General features: G+C 51.0%; 1 protein-coding gene across 3 annotated transcripts; it reads left to right on the top strand.

Moving 5' to 3' along the window:
- The first annotated feature begins 368 nt into the window (after positions 1–368).
- On the top strand, positions 369–16802 carry DCPS (decapping enzyme, scavenger). Of its 3 annotated transcripts, XM_066203331.1 has the most exons (7): positions 369–561; positions 1147–1157; positions 2067–2233; positions 9652–9797; positions 12312–12425; positions 15551–15661; positions 16468–16802. In XM_066203331.1, the coding sequence occupies exons 1-7, from the start codon at positions 373–375 to the stop codon at positions 16732–16734; spliced, it is 1005 nt and encodes a 334-aa protein (XP_066059428.1). In that variant the 5' UTR covers positions 369–372; the 3' UTR covers positions 16735–16802. The 3 variants fall into 3 exon arrangements, with proteins under 3 accessions (XP_066059428.1, XP_066059426.1, XP_066059427.1); XM_066203329.1 differs by lacking the exon at positions 1147–1157 and having other exon boundaries at positions 369–543; positions 2065–2233; XM_066203330.1 differs by lacking the exons at positions 369–561; positions 1147–1157 and adding an exon at positions 810–1048 and having other exon boundaries at positions 2065–2233.
- Positions 16803–19308: the final 2506 nt, after the last annotated feature.

Raw genomic sequence — 19308 nt, 5'->3', positions numbered from 1 at the left:
CAGCGACATCCATCACACAAACACTAAGCTCTGACATCGGGTGGTTTCTCGGAGTCACGACAGCTCTTTACTGCGCTGGCATTCTCTGTCTTGAGGGCTCCAGGACCCCTACCAAGCTGACAAGGTGCCTGCTGGGCTGTGGGCAGGACAAGATGAGGCAGGCAGTGACTTTGCACGGAATCGTTGCGACTAGGAAAATGCAGAAGTTTTAAAATTTTGGTGGTTTTCCGTATTTTTGTCTCAATCCCCGGTTCGGGAGTTAGTGGGAGAAGGAGCCGCGGGGGCGCGCGACCTCCGAGCCGCCAGGGGGCGAGATTCCGAGGCGCCCCCCCGAGGCGCCGCGCGTGCGCAGTGCGGGGGCGGGCGCGAGCCATGGCGGAGGGCCCGCAGCCGAAGAGGAAGCGGGAGGAGGAGGGAGAGAAAAATGGCGGGACCGCCACTCAAGGCGGCGGAGCCGCCGCCGCCTTCACGCTGTCGGACCTGCGGGTGCGGCGCGTCCTGCGGGAGTCGGCGCGGGACAAGATCGTGTTCCTGCACGCGGAGGTACCGGGGAGTGGGGGGGCGGCCGCGCCCGCCGCCATTTTCCCCGCTGAGGGCCCGGCCCCGCCCCGGGCGCGCGCTCGGGGCAGGCCCCGCCCCCGCAGCACGTGCCGCCAGAGCCGGCCAGCCCCGCGCGTCCCCTGCCGGCCTGGGCCCGAGCCGCTCTTCCAGCCGGGCGCTGCCCAAACCCCGCTGAGCTGGCGGCCCAGGAGGCGGCTGGAGACCTTACTGCAACCCTCTTTCTTGTTGGCATAAATTGGTGCTTTTGGATTCAAGCATGTTGTTCGTGCTTGGTAGGTAACGTGGCACTGGAATGCAAGCAGCGTGCCGACTCTGGGACTGTAAACAATACAGCCATTACAGGAAAGTTTGTAAAAACTCTTGAGATTGTCTGTCTGTCCATGGCGGAGGAACCATGCAGCTGCCTTGTGTCCTGTCTCTGAAGGTGTGCGTCCAAGCAGAAGATGAGGATAGGGAAGTTCCAGGCTGCTTCTGTGGCCTCGAGGCGGTGGGTTGCTGCAGTAACTGAACCGGGCACAGACATCCTGCTCTGCCCTGTGAGCGTGTCAGGAAAATCCGCAAACGCCAGAGGTTATGTCCAAAGAGGAGATGGAAGAGTCCTTCAGCTTTATTCGAATAAAGGGAGAGTCCACCGGGGCAGCTGCCCGCACGGTTTTCTCTCCGTGTTTCAGAGGGCACAGCTTCCCTTTTATCCCAACTCCCTCTTTTCCCCACTGGCCGAGGAACCAGGAAGCTGCAGCCTTCCCGACCCGCCTCCCCGTATCCCCCTTAAACCTGTCGTTTTCCCCCAAAGTTCAGAAGTTCAGGCTTGTGCAGACCCTTGTTTCTTTCAGGAGCCAAACTGCCCAAAGTTAGTAGAGACGTTAAAGACCCATTTCAAAGACATTAACACCCATCAAATGGTTTGTAAAGGCATTAGTAACCATCTTCCTTCTCAAGCCTGAAAGGGTTGGGGGAGCCCCAGGTGAGCCCCACTGCTCTCCCGGTGGTGTGGTGAGGCCTCTCCTGGGTCTTGTACAGACAGGATGATATTGGGGGTTGTTCCACAGCCAGCACCTCCCAAAACCAGCACGCTGAGGCCACTGGACTGGGGCTGGGGTTCCTGCAGGGCAGCAGTACGTGCCCCCTGCCCCAGAAGTTGCTCCCTGACTAATGCAAGTCCCCATACCTGCCTTTGCCCTCTTTCTGGCAAATGCCAGAGATGAAATCGGTGCTGTGGGTCAGCAGGAAACGTGGGAGCATCCGGGGACGTGCAGATGGGCTGAGTCATTGCCCACATCCCCATCTCCCCCAAAAACCACCTGTGTTTCTTGGTGAGGAGCAAATTCCTGCTGTGCTTCTGGGCGAACGTGCTGTTTATTTTTGGTTGGATGTCTGGCCTGCAAGGGGGTTTGGGCATGAGGACTGGGGGGCTAGAAGGTGTCTGCCGTGATCCCTGACCTCAGACTGTCCACCCAGGGCTGGGTAGGTGTTTGCTGATGACTTTATCCATTTGTATTCCAGAGGATTGGCCTCTCTGGAGAGGGCACAGATGCTGTAGTCATCCTGGAAAAGACTCCTTTCCAGGAGGAGAAGATCCCAGACCTGCTGAAGAAGCCCATGAACGCGGAGCTGCAGATGCACAATGACATTTACTGCACGTTCTACCTGAGCCCTCCCCCGGAGCTGAGTGGTGAGTGCCCTCAGCCCTGCTCGGGGATCTTGGGAGGGTGGCTGGGATTCTGGGATTTGGTTCCTACCCATTCCAGAGGGCAGGATGCAGTGAGATGGGCAGGTGCCACTGCTGGACCTGGCTGTGCCACCCTGGCTGTGGTTTGGTGACAGCAGCACACCTGGCCCAGGTGGGGAGGTCAGTTTGTTGCTGCCACACTGCAGGCAATGTCTTATCCCGAGGCTTTGAATGCTGCCCTGTTTCATCCTCTTTTTCCCATGCCGTGGACACATGGCTCAGCTGATGAGGCACTGAACGGCCATTGCTTGATGACCTTGTTTGGATATGAAGGTGCAGGAAGGCTCAGGGGTGTGAGGGCTCTCTGTGGGTGATTGGCAGTGCTCTTACTTGGCTAAGAGTTGTCTCCTTCTAGAATGTTTCTCTTGAAACAGTTTGCAGGGCACATGGAGCTGCTTCTCACCCCAGGGTAGCATCTCATGGGCTTTTTTGTCACCTGGTAATGACAGGGAGCTTGTATTTGGGGGAGGATTTAAGTGCTGGTAACCTCAAGTGCTGAGGCAGATGAGCCCCATTCCCCTGCTGATTTCACACATCTGTGTTGTAAAACCTTTAATAACCAAGTATGACAAGGACAGATGGGCAGGTTGGGGAGCTGCAGTGGTAGGCTCTTGCCCTGTGGAGGGGACTCTGGTCCCAGTAGGAAGGTGTCCTGCAGTGCTGGTGTCCAGCTGCCACTGAAAAGCAGGGCTGGTCTTTGGGCACTTCTGTTTAATCACAGAATTAAATTTGGCTTAATCCCAGACTGTTCTGGGTTGGAAGGGACCTTAAGGTTTGTCTTGTTCCAACCCTCTGCTGTGGGCAGGGGCAACTTCCACTATCCCAGGTTGCTCCCAGCCCCATCCAACCTGGCCTTGAACAGTCCCAGGGATGCGGCAGCCACAGCTTTTCTGAGCAACCTGTGCCAGGGCCTCGCCAGCCTCACAGGGAGCAATTCCTTCCAACATCCAATTTAGCCCTGCCCTTTGGCAGTGGGAAGCCATTCTCCCTTCTCCTGTCCCTCCAGCCCTTTGTCCTAAGTCCCTCTCCAGCTCTCCTGGAGCCCCTCTAGGCCTTGGGCAGGGGCTCTAAGGGTCTCCCCAGAGCCTTTTCCTCTCTAGGCTGAACACCCCCAGCTCTCCCAACCCATCTCCAGAGCAGAGCTCCTCCAATCCTCAGAGCATCTCCACAGCCTCCTCTGGACTTGCTCCAGTGGCTCTATATTCTTTCTGTGCTGAGGACCCCCAGAGCTGGAGGCAGCTCTGCAGGTGGGGCCTCACCTGAGCAGAGCAGAATCAATCACCTTCCACAATTAATTCCATGTGAATGCTGGTATATGTTTAAATTCCAGAAGTGCAGTGATAAATTCCATGTCAATGCTTTCATATACACCATAATACCCAAACAGGTTTAATAGTTAAAATTAATCTGAATGCCTTAAGTAACATGTTGTCACAGGGCCAAGTTAAATTTTCAGGACGTTTGATGTGCCTTCCCTAAAATGCACTTGTTTTAGCTCTGTTCCTATGGTGTAGGAGGTAGCACTGTCTGGATTTGTCAGCTTCCGTTGTGCAAAACTCCTCCTGTGAAGGACTTAAAATTAAAGATTTTGTTGTTACAGTGAGTTTCAGTCTGAGGAAACCACCATAACACCATGGGTGTTATTGGAAGACGTTAAAGCTCCTCTTGCTTGGCTGGGAAAGCTCCTGCTTGGGTGCCTGCTGTATTCCAGCCCGGCAGGAGTTGCAGTGATTCCCACGAGGTGGCATTGCAAGACTGAAATCCCCTGGGCTGCCTCCAGCTGTGCTGGCCTTTGCCTTCCTTACAACACTTTGCTGCAGCGCTGTGTAACTCCACATTGCTCTGATAACAGAATTCCTTGTTTTGTTTAAGGCTTATGCCAGCTGTGAACCCCCTCCTGCATGTTTCAGTGGGGTCCAAGCCTGTGGCTTTCTTCTTTATCTTTTTAGTTACTTTTAAATCTGTCTTTAAAAGGTAAGTTTTCGCAGAAATGTTAACCAGTGGTGCATCTTTGCTTTCCACCCCTCTCCTTGGTACCTCTCAACTCTGGGTGCTGAGCAATGCCAAGCAGGAGATTAGGAGGGTGCTGTGGACCCTGGAGCTGTTGTCCAGGCTCACTGAGCTGGAGTGGAGAGCAAAGAGGCTTCTTCTTTTGAAGCAATTAGCAGCAATTAGCTGTTTGGTGGGCACACACTGCATGAGCTGCTGGTGGGCAGCTGGGCTGGCACGGGGGAAACAGCCCTGAGTGTCAGAAGGGGAAGGAAATTACCCTTTGGAGCTGAGTCACCGTAACTGACATGAGGAATGCAGCTTAAAAACCTAAACAGAGGAATTTCTTGCAAAGCTGCAGTCAGGTTTGACTGACCTGGGATGTTGAGTGGTAATGTGGAGGCCCAGGGAGCCCTTGCACAGGGTCTGTCAGCTCCTTGGTTGCTGGGTTAGAGTTACAGGTTTTATCTCCTGGTCCTTGCAAGTTTACACTTGGGTACAAGATCCAGTAAAATATTTTGTAGAAAAGGCCAGACTTTGGCATTAAGCAGTTTCATGGAACAGTCCTGCGTTGTGTGTTGAAGGAATTCACGTGGGGGATTTCACAGCTGAGTCCTGCCATGCTCAGTCTCTTGCATTCTGAGGTAAGCTAGACCTCGAGACAGGGGAAGTTGTCTCGAGGACAGGGTGTGACTCGTGCTGACACTGTGAGGAGCTGCCTCCAGAGCCTGTTTCTCAGTGCTGCCTCTGTGGTCCCACTTACCTGGGGCTCTTCATTCAGCTGCACGTGGAGACTTCCATCCCTCTCTCCCCGCCTCCGTGTTGAAGAGAGTTGGGCGCAGCTCCCTCTGCACAGTCAGACCAGCACAGGCTCCGTGCAATGATAACTTGTTTGTGTGGTGGCACAGGGAAAGGGAGCCCAAAGCATGTTACTTGAGCAAATGACTCCCCTCTGACCTCAGAGAATTCACTCGGGGAAGATGAATTTCACTCGGATGAGATTTTTAGGTCTGGGAGCACACCAGTGTGAAGGCAGCACCAGATGAATCTTGCTTATCTCATTGATTTTGCTGCATGTGTCAAGGCTAAAATGGGAAATAACATTTGCAGACAGTAATGGTCGGAGTTTGTCTGAAGGGCAACCCAAACCCCTGGAATGAGGGGAGGGGACTCTGTGAATTTGTGTGGAGTAGTGTGTCAGAGCTGACATGACTCTGCTGCTACTAAAGGCAGGCATGTGCAACTTATTTTAAGGCCACTTTCTGGATGTTGCCTTGATTTAAGAGGCAGCTTAACCCTAGATGGAAGAGGAACTCCCAGCCTTGCCTTTCCCCTTCAGGGAGAGCAAGGGCTCTTTCACAGAAAAGGAACCACTTGCCTGCTGCCAAAGGCTGGATTGCAGAAGCCAGATGGTTCAATGTACACATTCCCTGATGATATCTAGTTTCTCACACCCATTTACCAAGGAGAGCTTGATGTCTGTGGCAAAAAGCAGCCTCTTTGTGCCTGGCTGCAGGACTGTGTTTCTCCAAAGCTGTACTGGTGTGATTTAAAGGCTCTTATCAGTCCTCTAAGGAGTCTTTGCTCGCTGGCTGCAGGCTGAAGCTCATTAAAAACATCTTAAAACAAGCTCAATGGGAGAAGCTCTGGCTCCACTGCTCCAACATGGGGTGGAGAAATTGTGGGAAAAATGGTAGAGTGTGGAGGGAAAGTTTTCAGTCATGCAGGAAGCAATCCACGTCCTAAAAAGAGTCTGGTTTCAGGCAGTGAAGAGCTGGAGAAACTTGCAGGAGCTGCAGTGGGAAGGCTGGTTCTTCTTCCTGCACTTCCATGCTTTGGCTGCCTCTGGGGTTTGCCCAGCCAAGGGAACTTCTTGCGTTTACACTTAAACAAAAAGCTCGAGCCTGAGGCTGTGTGAGTGTGTGGGGTGGTTTGGAGGGTGGTGGGGGGTGTCATTGTGCTTTGCTCTGTGTTTTGCAGGGGTGGTAAACTGCAACTTTCCTCTTTACAGTGCCTGTTGCAGCTAAAGTCCACTGAGCCCCCAAGTCCTCCTGGCCATGAGCCACAGGGGCCAGGCAGCCTTTGCTGAGTCCCTTTCTGCCTGCCTGGCTTGCCCTGGCATGTGCTGGCCTTGGAAACTGTGAGCTCTTGCAGGCTTTATCCTTTGCAGCTTTAATTCATTCACTAAAGAGTGCCCCAGCTGTTTGGGACAAAGCCATGGGCATACCTGGCTGGGGCTAGGTTGGAATCCGGTGTTCCCGTGTGACCCTTGTGCAGTTGGGATCAAAAAACGAGAGACTCTTCATGCAGTGGAGGAGATTGTGTTATGGATTTACTTAGGGCATTATTTATTGACTTAGGGCTGCATCCAAGGTGCTGTCTTCCTACCTGGTAGTGGGAAGGCATCTCAGAGCTGGGGGCAGCAGGAACGAGGCTTGTAGAGGAAAAGAAAAGCTGCAAGACTGCACCTGTTGACCTGCCTGTTGTTCCCTGGCCTTGGCACCTTCCTGCACCTGATGGTCAGGTTGATAAGTAAAAGCTCTACTTCCTGCTAGCAAAGAGAAGAAAAAGCACCCTGCTCAAAAGGAGAAATAGGTTGTATCTGCCCTGTGTGCTTCTCCTGGCTCCCTAGCAGGGTCAAATCTGTCTAAAATGGGCTGGCAGTCGGTGTTAATGCTGCAGTGGGGTGGGAGAAGAGAGTGCCAGGCCTCTCCTCACTGATGTGCTGAGCTGGAGGGGGGTTTTGGCAGAGCCTGGGGACAGTGTGGCACAGAAGAGGATAAGGCATCATTGGTGAGCCTGGTGTGCCCTTTCCTACCTGCATGAGCTCTCTGCTCATATTTCGTCCTCTCCTCTTGCTCCTTCCCCTTATGCTGTTCTGATTTTCCTTTTGTCTTGGGTTGTATTTTCCTCTCTTGTTTTTAGCAGGAGAGGGGAGAAGTGTGTGCCCGGTCAATCTGAGCCTCCTTTTCTCCTGGGCAGTTTCCCAGCACTGTGGTGTTTCCCCTCAAATGCCCATTGTAAAGTGACCAGCCTGGGCAGTTGTTCTCTGCCTCCTGCTCATCCAAGTTCCTTCAATTAAACCTCCTGACTTTTTATAACCTCCAGTTAGTTAATGGTCAGTCCTGTTTTCCAGAATAAACCACAGATGCTCTGCGGTGGCCCCGGGTTGGCATTCAGGAACAGGCTGGCTGATGTGACTCAGATGTGAGCAGAGACAATCCCTGATGCTTCAGCCAGCTTAGAAACCCACATCACGTGTCCAGCGGTTCCCTAGCCCCATTTCCAGGCCAGGGCAGGTTTTGGGTGCCCCACGGCCTACGTGCTGCTCCGGTGCACACGGAGCCTGCCAGGAGCAGACTTGGAAACTGGAGCGTGGCCGTGTGCCAGCACTGGAAAGACTTTGGGGCGAGCCTGGTCTCGCTGTGGATGTTTCCTGCAGCCAAGCCTGGGCTCAGCTGTAACTTTGCATCCTGTGTGAGACTCCTAAGGACTGTCAGGCTCTGAGCAGGTATCAGCCTCTCTGGCTGCAGCGATTGATGCTAATTAGCATCACTGGGGCATTTGGGGTTTGATGAGACTTTTAGAAGGGAAATAATCATAAGTGAACCACAGCCTTTCCCCTGCCTCCTCTTCCAAACATCTGCTCAGCTGCAGCTGCACATTAGGGAGTTCTGTGATCTCTCATTTAAAGCGCCCTGAGTTCTCTCCCCACCATGAGCAGCCACCCCCGAATTGGGGAGGTGCCAGGGAAGCCATTATGGGTCCCTTGCACCCCCACACACCATGCTTATCACTCCTCAGCACTGAGGGGCTTCTGCCGCAGTTCCCGCTCTATTTTTGGGGTAAAAAATCAAATTGTGAAAGTTTCAGCCTGAGGCTGGCTGTGGTATTTTATCTTTTGCCTTTTTTGTTTTCTCCCTAATGCATTGCTGATCTTCTTAAGTGAGGAGAGCTACAGCCTTGTCTTTTTTTCTTCGGTATTACATCATCCTGCTAGAAGTGCTAATTGAGTCCTGGAAAACAACCTTGTTTGAACATGTGTATGGTGGGAACCAGACCAGACTGCCCTTGTGGTTTGCATTTTCATATTTCATGTTACCAGCATTTTCCTGTGGATTTCATTAAGCTGGGTTTGGCATGGAATGAAAAGGCAGAGTATCTCAGATTGTGCAGCACTGACCTTAAAAAAACAGAAAGCAGAAAACTAAAAAAGATTCAAACCATCCTAAATCCTGGCTCTGGGAACAAGTAGGTGTTTATATTCAGTGTCTAGCTAGCCTGTATACGTACTTAAGGCACGAAGCACAACTTTGGTGTCCTGTTGTGTGTGCAGCCCCTGGTTTTCCGTGACAGACCCTGGGCACAGACTGCAGTGTTCACAGTGCCCCGGTCTCTCACCTCAGTCTGGTCTGTATGGGGTTTGCTCAGGCTCATGGGGCTTTTCTCCTTCCTACACTGAAGTTTATAGCAGCTGTGTCAGCTAGGAAGGCAAAGACTCTCCCGTGCCCTTGGAGCACCTTGGAGCTGTGGCAGGCGCTGTATCGCACATCCAATCTTGGCCAAAGACGGATGTTTTCCGTGTGTTTTAGCCCTGTGGGTAGGATTTACTGCTGCCGACATCACAGCTGCCAGGTTGACAAGGTGAGCACTTGCATCCTGTTTAATGCCACAGAAATTGCACAGCAAAGTTCTAATCTTGAGGCAAACAGAAAATGTTTTGTTTTTAGCAGGGTAAATGATGAAATGCTTTTTGTGGGCAGAGGGTCACTCAGCCCTCTTCCCTTGGCTCATCCTGAGCTGTGTTGACTTATCAGCTCACATTGCTTGCTCTGGATCTGTCCCTGTGCCCTTGACTTCTCTGCCTCCTGTACTTGGGGCTCAAGGCCAAGCACTCTGATTGAGCTCTGGGAAGAAGCTGTTCCTTGGACTTCATCTGGCTTTGTGGCTGGATGAAGTAGCTGGGTGCGTCCTGTGAGCTTTGAATTTAAGTATGAAGAGGATGTGTCTCTGTCCCCAGGGTCATGTTTCTATCCTGGCTGTTGACTGCACATAAACACTGCCCTGGGAGCCCCACCTCTGCCCCAGTGTTGCTTATAGGCGTGAAAGAGCGAGTGTGGAAAAATTAAGACAGCAAACTCTTGCACCTGAACTGGAAAGACAGGCCCTGGCTGTGCCACTGGCTTTTTCTTCCTCCAGAAAAGCAGCAGCAGTGCAGGAAGGTTAAAGCACTTGTTTGCTTTCCACGTCCATTCTCCCTCACCCTCTCTTCAAAATGTCTCAGTGTGGCACTTTTTGGAAGGGAAAACAGATTTGTTAGGGACTGAAGGAAGCAATGTGGGTGGTAACTCGGTCAACGTGTTTGCTCCTAGAGATCAAAGCTACAGTGGTGTACCCTGCCACGGAGAAACACATCCAGAAATACCTCCGTCAGGAAGTGCACCTCATCCGCGAAACCTGGGAGGATTACAAGAACATAACCCTGCCCTTCATCCAGTCCCAGAGCTTCAGCATCCAGGTACGGGTACCATGCCCTCTCCTGCAGACACGGATGCCTTTGGTCTCTGTCTAAACACTGCTGTCAGAAGGCTTCTCTGAAGCCCAGGCTGGTGAGCTGGGAGTGTTCTGCCCCATCTCCCTGGTGGTTGTGTTGTCAGCTCTGTGGTGCTGTCCCTTCTTACTTGGTTGGCTGGGACATCCTTTTCCATCTTTGTAGAAAAATGTTTGCCTTGGAGCTGTACTTCAAGTTGCCTTTCCCAAGGTTTCTGGATAAAGTCTTTGAGTTTTTTCTCCTTTCCAAGGTTGGCTTCCTGGGCATTGGTGCTGTTCACTGGGCTTAGGAGTCTCTGGGTTGTTATGGAAATGAAAAGGCACAGACTGTTCTTGGATTCCTGCATCACAACTCACTCCTCCTGCCATTCAGCCCCTCAGTCCATATTCCGTGTGGTGAAACTGTTACTTTTAGTGGGCTACTTGCCCCAGGCAGCCCCAGCTTTTTCCTTGGCTTTATCCTTTTTTGACTGTTTCTCTCCCTGTCTTTCTCCTTTAGAGACCAAAAGAATACAAGTCTGTAGGGATCAATTCATGCCAGCCTCTACAGAAGGAGGAATAAACCAAATCCTGGGGCTGCTGAGGCTCTCCATTAAAAATAACTCCCCAAAACTAAGCAGGAGCCCTGGATGCCCCCCTCCCCTTACCCCATCTTTCCTGCTGCCTTAAACTGCAGCATTTATTAGCTGGAGAAAGGCAAGTGTGTGTTTCCACCAGGCCACAGCCTTCATGGATTTTTTTCTCTCTGCTTTTTCTCACAAATTCCTTATTTTTCCTGGTGTAGCAGCTGCCTTCAGGAAGTACTTGAGCTCTCACTGCCTCTTCCCCCAAATGCTTGTGAGCTGGTTTCAGTACATGGAAACATATTCCTGGTGACCATCAAGAGCATCTGCTGAGAAATCGTGGTCAGTCCTTGACCTCTGGGATTTAATAATGCTGTTCTTGTCTTTATCCAGCTGCTTTTGCCAAGTGGAAGGGGAAATGTGAGGGGTGACAGAAATACCAGGGGACTACAGAGGCGTCTGTGTTTCCTGCTGGAGGATACAAAGTGTGGATGCTTTCAGGATAAGGGTTTTATTGTGGTGCCAGTCCCTGGACATGTGTTCTGCTTGCTGGGCTTGTGCTGGGAGCAGCAGGAGCAGTCAGCCAAGGACCTGCCCATCACGAGGCAGCCTTGGGTTTAAAATTCAGCTCATCTGATTAGTGAACTTATTTAGGGCACTGATAGCTTGGCACTTGTGATTAGAGCAGGCATAAAAAGCCCAACAAATGGACATTTTCTGCTGAGCTTCCCCCTGAACTTTCTTCCCGGGGTTATGGAACAGAGTGAGCTTGTGCCATGCTTTTGGGAATCACTTGAAGAATCTAATCTCTAAAATTATTCTAAGGAGAAAAGATAGTGATTTAAGCAAAAAATCCCACATCAAGGGACGAGAAATAGGTTTTTTTTCCCTCCAGACATATTCAGGTCAGTTCACAGCAATCCTAAATGTTGATTTAGATTAATTAAACTCTTGATGGATTTCCCCCAGTGTGTCTGGTGTGCACAGCACCGCCAGCCCAGTTCATTTGGTGTATTTGTGGAACTGGCTGCACCTTCCCTACCCACCTGGGTATTTGGTGGGGAAAATGATGTTTCCAAACATTTTCAGCTTCCAAGCTTTAGCAGTTTCCTGCTGCCCTGTGTTACCACCTTCCAGGGACCCGGCTGAGGACTCTCTTGCCAGTTCAGTACTTAAGATGGGCTTAAGCTAGAGCATAACATGCATTTGGAAGTGTAAAGAAGGATGCTGGAGGTGTGACGGGAAGCCAGGGAGAGCAAAGACACTTTTCTCTGGTCTTATTCTATCACTTATCTCTGGTGTCTTCCACTTCCATAACTTTTCTCTGAATGGTGCTTTGCCTTGCAGGAGGAGCACGGGGGGATAACCAGAGCAGGGATTACAGGCAGGCTGGAGGCTGGAACCTTAAGTATGGAAGAAGAAGAGTGGTGAGCTGTTTTCTAATCAGCCAGGGAGCTGAGAGACACGCATTGCCCAAAAAACCACGGGCCTTTCATATCCTTGCAGAGAGCTGCCAGCAGCCAGAGCCACATCCAAATCTGCTCCTTCCTCCTTGAATAGGGAACAAAAACAGCCGAGTTCCCAGACCTGGTTGTAAAGATTTTGCTGTAGCTTGCAGGGTAAAAAAGATGTAAACAGCCCTGTGGTGCTGCAAGAGGTGTGTGCTGAGCCCCACAGGAGCTGGGTTCCACTGCTTTTTACTGAAATGCTCATAATATTCTGGAGTTTATTGGTTGATAAAGTGTTTTATGGCTAATTATTACAAATTATTTGGTCATCCTAAAATAAAATTGGGGTTTTTAAAAAATCTATTCTAGTTGCAGAGAATGTGCAGTAATCCATGATCTTGGGCTAAATTCACCTGAGATGCTGTTTTTTTTATTCTCTGCTGATTTATAAATCACATATTTCTCTTTCAGTGGGTGTATAATATCCTGGAGAAGAAAGCTGAGGCTGATCGAATCGTCCATGAAAACCCAGATCCTTCCAATGGCTTTGTTCTGGTTCCAGATTTAAAGTGGAATCAAAACCAGGTTGGTTTGCTCCTCTAATGCTGCTTGTCTGAAGGTAATCCAGAGGAAATGTCCACTTTCAGACTACTAAGAGCACTCTGAGAGAGTCTGAGTAGGTTTCTGTGCGCACTGTTGTTAGTGATTACATTGCCAGGGCCTTTTAGCACTTGCTGATTAGGGATGCTGCAGACCCAGGTGTTCTCTCTGCTGCTGAGATGTATTTATTAGGTTCACTTTCACTTGTCCATATCAGCCCGAAGGTTGTCAGGATGTGTTCAAACCAAAATCCCGTGTGTTTGTTCTGCTGAACTTGTCTGGGTTTTTTTTTTTTGCAAGCCTTGACTTGAGGTGTAAACCAGGCAGCTGTGTTGTCCTTAGGTTGCTGCATTTAACTCTCCTCCACAGTGTTCAACAGATGCTTATGGGCTGATGAGCAGCTGCTTTACCCCTTGTGGGAATGGCCACTAGGTGAAAGTGATTTTTAAGACCAGATTTTTGTAATTCTAAATTGAGAATTATTCCTTGGGTTCCAGCTCATTTTCATGCTTTAAATTTGAGGAGGTGAAACTCCATACCCCCACCCCTCCCTTGAAGTTGGTGGCAGCAAAAAAGTTCCCATGGTGTTTCTGATCCTCATGTGCTTCTGCAGGAGGCACATGGGGAGAGTTGCTGTATGATTAAGACTTAGAAATAGAAAATAAAACTCAAAGAAATGGGAACACAAGGTTACTGGTGGGCAGCTCCATCCTGTGTGTATCTGTGCAGGGAGCAGCTGTTTGTGGTGTGGAGCTGAGTTGTCTTGGGGAGTCCCTGCAGGGTAGTGTCTGCACATCACTTACTCCAAAAACCCCCTGTCAAGTGGTGATGGGGTAACTAAGCTTGAATTTCCACTTGGTCACCAGAGGCACAACCTTTTTCCTGATGAGATTTTGCAGCACAGGGATTACATGTCCAGCTTGTAGGATGTGCCCTGTTCGTTGCCCTCCTAATGGGGCAATATTGAGGGGTTCTAAAACATGCAGCATGTTGTCCCTTTCCTGGCTGTGAGCAAAGCCTTGGTGGAAATCTTTGTGTGCTGCAACCAAGCTTTGCAACTCACATCTGGATTGGGCTAAAAATCTGTGCTTTGGCTTTCTCTAGAGACCTGCTGCATCCACATCTCCCAATTGGCATGGTCAGGGAGTGCCTCAGTGGTAGGATTTGTCCTTAGGGGAGGTTTCCACATGTTCCCGTTGCCTCTTGGAGTGCTGAACAGGATCTTCTGGACTTCTCCACAACTGCTGGGCTTCTGTCTGCACCCCAGTCATCCCTGGAGCTATCTGGGCCCTTTGCACTGCTGATCTCCTTCCCAGGCAGGCAAGACAGCATCCAAGTTGCCTTTGAGCCAAAGAATTTCTCCTTGGCTGTGGGTGGCACTGAGCCAGAGCTAATCCTGACAGCCCCGGGGTGGCCTGGGAACACTGGATCCTTCTGCCACATCCCACCTGACAGGCAGGGCTGCTGAATGAAGTCAGGGAAGTGAGATGCAGCTCCCAGCAGGACTCTGAGCATTCCCTCAGAAGTCCTTTCAGCAGTGTGGCCTCACACTCCTTTAGTTCCTGGCCCACGGACCCTGTGAATTCACCTGCAGTTATTTCACACTAATGGATGGCGGCGGGGGACATTTCTCTTTAGCACTGTGAAGTCTGCTGGCCTCAGCCTTCTGGGTGCTGCTGCCCAACCTTGGTAGTGGTTTGAGTTGGTTTCTCGGGCTGGTTTTATTTTTTTTGGTGTGGGTTGTTTTTTGTTGTTGTTGTTTTTGGGTATTTTTGTATTTTTTTTTCTTTCACCACTTTTGAGTTGGTTTCAAATCTGCAGGAGCCCTGAGGCGTTGCCTGAAGTGATGCCTGGCATGACATCATTCCAGGCCTTTTTAGCAACAGGCTTATTTATTTCAAACAGCAACATGCAGATGTTGTTGTAAGGAGAAGGGCTGTTTGCTTTTCCTCTCACCAGCCAGCCTGGAGCCAAAGAGCACAAGCTGATACACCATCTTTTTCTGGAGCTGTGCGTGGGAATCAAATGGAACCATGAGCATGGCTGTGCTGCCTAGGTGCAGGAACAGCTCCGTGCTTCAAGAGCCCTGTGAAGGGTCCTGAGAGGATCCTTTGAGACGAGCATCTATTTCCAAAGAGCTGCATTGGGTTTCTCACAGGCCTGAAGAGATCTGCTAGATCTCAAATATTCAAACCCTTTGCTTTCCAATGTTTATATTATAAAGTCAGTAACTGAGCTGGTGGAGACTGGAATTTTAATTTTTTTCAAGTGTAATGATCCACAACTTTGTGTCATGTTAAACATTGAACGTGCTGAGTGCTTTGGGGGATGCCAAAGGTTTGTCTGGGAGCTGCTCAAGGGACATCTTTTAACTGCCCTGAGTTTGTACAGTGACCAATTAAGTCTTGAAAATTGTTATTTATAGAACTGATGTGACTCAAAAGTGGCCAGCTGTTTGCAGAGTGGAAAAGTAGAGAACTTATCACTGGGGAAATTTTCACTTTCAGTTTTGGCTGCTGAGATTCGCTGTAAACGCTTGTCTGAGCATGCTGCACATCAGCGGTCACTGTGGGGTGTGCATGGCAGGGGCTGAGTGACCCCACGTACCTGGGTGGGTGCCTGCACCTGGGCTCCAGCCTCAGTCACACAGAGAAAGCATTTTTGAGGTGCTCAGGAAGATGTGAAGGTGGAAGGGCAGCACTGACTACGATGCTCACAGTATGAGAGGCCTGGTCACTCCAGCTGCCTCTAAAGCTGAGAAGGTATTTGTGATCCCACAGTTTATGGGTTGGGATGAGGCTATTCCCTTCTGGTTATTTCTGGACAAAACCCAGTTTCTCCAGAAATGATGCTTTGAAATGCAGTGGGATTGTGGGTGAGCACATCCCATACTGGGAGATTCAGCCCAGTGTGGGTGTTGAGGACAAGCATCCCTGTATGGCACAAGAATCCCTTTATAACATAAATATCCCTGTGTGGCACAAGTATCCCTGTATGGCACCTGGATCCCAGCCTGGGAAGCTGGGAATGGTGGTGTGTCAGGTCCAAAGCACTGCTGCCTCCATGTGCTCTGTGTGTGTCCCCTCCATGCCCATGCTGTGTCCCTGCAGCTGGATGACCTGTACCTGATCGCCCTCGTGCAGCGCCGGGAGATCAAGTCCCTGCGGGATCTCACAGCCGAGCACCTCCCGCTGCTGAGGAACGTCCTGCAGGAAGGGAAGGTGAGTGTGAGGCTGGCCCCACGCTGCTGTCCTGGTCAGGGAGAGCTCGGTTGCCTCTACACAGGCATTCCCTGTTTTTTCTGGTACAGCATCTTCCTGGGGGCTGCTCCTCAGGAGATAAGTCATGAAACAGGGCTGTGTTGCCCTCTCTGCCCAGACACCCTGGCTCCTGCTCTCCATCAGCACCTTCCCCAGATCATGCCACATCCAGGTGCTGTAGGAATGCTCTATACTTCCCGTTAGCAGTGAGCTCTTCATATTAACAACCCTGTCCCGATCCCTCACCTGTTCTCACCGGCTGATGTGTTTTTCCACAGGGTGTGTTTGGGAGATGGATGTGCAGTAGCTTCTCTTTCCCTCACTGTGTTAGAATTTGGAAAGTAATTGCTCTAGGGAAGGTGGGAGATTAATTAAGAGATTAGCCAGGGGATTGCAGCGAGCGGAGCCGGCGTGCCGTAGCTGGCCGTTTGCTGTTTATAGCTTTAATTACACTGGCTGGTAATGGATCCCTGTTACTTTTCCAATGAGTTGGAGTGATAAGGGTGAAAGGGAAAATGATAGGGGTGGATAGCACATCCCATCATGGAGAGATAAAAGTGGGGCAGCCGGAGGCCTCGCTCTATCCCCGCAGAGGCTGAAATGGAGGGTGGGGAAGAGCTCTGTCCTTCCAAACTTCCCTCTTTCCCTTGCTGTGAGGAAAGCCAAACTCCCTTTTACCTTTCTCTACGCCTTTCCTGCCATCCAGGGATGCTCCTTCCCGTCCATTCCAAGGTTTTGTTGATGCTGAGCTCTCTGTTTCCCCTCAGGAGGCCATAGTGAAGCGCTTTGGCGTGCCCGGCTCCCAGCTGCGGATCTACCTGCACTACCAGCCCTCCTACCACCACCTGCACGTGCATTTCACTGCCCTGGGCTATGATGCCCCGGGCAGCTCTGTGGAGAGAGCCCATCTCCTGGCTGATGTCATTGACAACCTGGCCATGGACTCCACGTACTACCAGAAACGGGCTCTGACCTTCCCCCTGCGGGCTGATGAGCCCCTGTTTAAGAAATTCCAGGAGGCAGGAAAAGTGTGAGGAGGCAGAGGTACTTTTGTATAATTTTTGTTTTTCAATAAATACCCATTTTTGGGCTTTTTTTTTAAGGTTGTGTTCCTTTTATGTTTTTCAACTCTGTTTTTGTACAAGGTGGGGCTGATGATCCTTTGCTATGGAAACTGTGTTGTCTGTTCAAGTCCATTAAAACGTTGATTGAATAAACCCCTTTGAGTGTGCTGGATTTTGCCTCAGACTGGGCACCTGTGGGATGCAGGGAGCAGAGGGGTTTGGGTGGGTGTGGCTGTATGTAGCCACCTTTTCCACCCGTCCCCCGATGTCGGCCCAAATAGGGTAGTATGTAGATGGACAGGTCCAAAAAACCCTGCTGTCCTCAGAAAGCTTCATGTGTTTCCTACAGATTTACCCCTGGGATTGAGATTGCAGCTTTCCTCAAGCAGGGAGGGGTGCCTTGCTCCAAAGAACTCCAGTGACTAACCCGAGTCCTCACCCTTCCTGTCTGGCTGTGTGGAGACAAGCACTGTGTGCTGCCTGATCCCCAGCCTGAGAGCCATCACCCCTCTGCTGCTCCTTAGTCATCTGTGTCTGAAGCAGCCTCTTGTGCAGGGGCAGCCCCTTTCTGACAGAGGCTAAGGCCTAAGGGTTTGCAAGGATTATGGGTTAAAACCCCCCAGAAATAAGTAATAGTGCTCTTTCTTCTGCTAAGGTGGTGGCAGGATGGGCAAGTGCCAGGAGTTGGATTCAGTGATCCATTGTGGTGAAAGACCCAGTTTCTCTGTGTGCAGGGAGCTTGCTTGGCCACCCTGCCATTGGTTCCCTGGCACCTTCTCCACTGAGCACCAACCTCTGAAAACTTCATGAGTTCTTGGTGCCAGAAAGGGCTCTGGTTTCTGGTCGGTAACCAGGGATGTAATTGCAGGAATCATCTTGCTGCTACCCCAGTTCTTTGCTCCTTTCCACACCCTGAGCTCTAAGGGGTTTTTTTTGCTGATGGGGGAAAACCCAGATGTGATTTATTTTTTCCAGGCTACTGGCTGTGCAGGAGCACAGCCCCGAGCTGGCTGGAGAGAAGTGGCATCACTGGAGCTGCCCTGGGGCTCTGCTCAGCTTAGCCCATTTATAAATATTCAGGTCAGGCAGCTCCCTGGTGCCTTTTAGCAGCAGGGAGAGGCAGAGCAGCTGGATGCAGCCACCTTCCCTTATTTCTCTGCAGAAATTCCCATTTCCTGGGTAAACAGTTGGGCTTAATGATCTTAGAGGTATTTTCCAAATTATTCTTGGCACCTAGAAGTGCAATCCATAGTAAGAAAGCTGCAGTAACCTGCTGCGGGAGCCTTTCTCTCTTGCTTCAGCTCTACCCACCTCCTGGGCAAAGCAGAGCAGGCCAGTTGAGCTGGGGAGCTGGGAAGCTTTAGGATCTGGACACAGTCAGCGGGGTTGCCTGTCCCATGGCTCTCCCCTTCCCTAGGTTTTAAATTTGCTAAGGGACAGGGATGAATTTTTTTTCCATAGCAAAGCATTTTCTCTGCCAAGGGGGAGCTTGGTTGGTCTCTTTTGGTGAGGGGAAGATCCCAGTTTTATATCTCCACCCAGGCCAGCCCAGGAATGGAGATGGTTAAACAACACAAGCTCATCCTGTCTCCAAGGAAGGCTCCCTGGTTCTCAGGTATTGAAAGAACACCCTCAGTCTTGAAAATAGACTCAGAGGGCTGTGACAGACGACCAAGCAGCACATCTTCCACAGACCATCTGCCTGGCTCCTGCTGGATGAATCGTTTTCCTGGGAGACTGCACTGGAGCGCAGGGAGGTGCGTGGAGCCCAGGATGGAGGCTGCCTCTGCCTGTCCCAAAAGAACGGGTCAGGGAGAAGCATTCTGATGGATCTGGAGCCTCCAAAGTATTAACTGAGGTCCTGGGGCTGGGCCTGCAAAGCCAGATGGCATTCCCAGGCTGTGGCTTGAGGACGGGTGAGCCTGAGGTGATCCAGGACAAAGCCGCCTTGTGCTGGGCATGAATCGCCACATTCTTGTCCCTCTGGAGCAGATGCTGCGAGCCTGGCTGAGGGCAGCCCCTTCCTCCTTTCTGAATAGATCCTGCGAGCCTGGCTCCTGCTTTGGCCTCGTCACCCTTTTGGGAGCATTTTGGCTGTGGTGTGAGGGATGGCACAGCCTCTGCCCGTGCCCTGGTGGGGCAGGACACCAGCCCTGTCCTGCACTGCGGCAGCCGCGGCGTTCCCCAAACCCTTCTGTCGGTGTGAGTTCCAAAGGGTGATGGCAGAGCTCACTACAAATTCACTTCTCAAACAGACAGCATTTTCTCCCCCTCTTTTCTTCTCCAAATTACTCAGCGCTCATCATGCTGAATTAATCCAACTGGCAATTTATCCTTTGTAAATTAAATATTAGGGCAGGGTGTAGTCATTAATGGTGACTAACAACCCAGCGAAGGCTCCTGGCACTCTGCTATGGCAGCAAATACATTCCCATTTTCTGGTGGGCTTTAAACCCCTGCTGTCTGCTGAGGCTGTGGTGGCTGCAGGAAGCTTGCGGCTGGTTTTTGGGTACAACACAGGTGCCTTGTGACTGCTCCGTGGGT

This window comes from Chamaea fasciata, unplaced genomic scaffold (genome assembly GCF_029207755.1).
Source record: "Chamaea fasciata isolate MVZ Bird 193981 ecotype frontalis unplaced genomic scaffold, bChaFas1.0.hap1 SCAF_24, whole genome shotgun sequence".
Taxonomy (NCBI): domain Eukaryota; kingdom Metazoa; phylum Chordata; class Aves; order Passeriformes; family Sylviidae; genus Chamaea; species Chamaea fasciata.
Note: the sequence above shows the minus strand (reverse complement) of the source record. Positions and strands in the feature narration are given on the sequence as shown.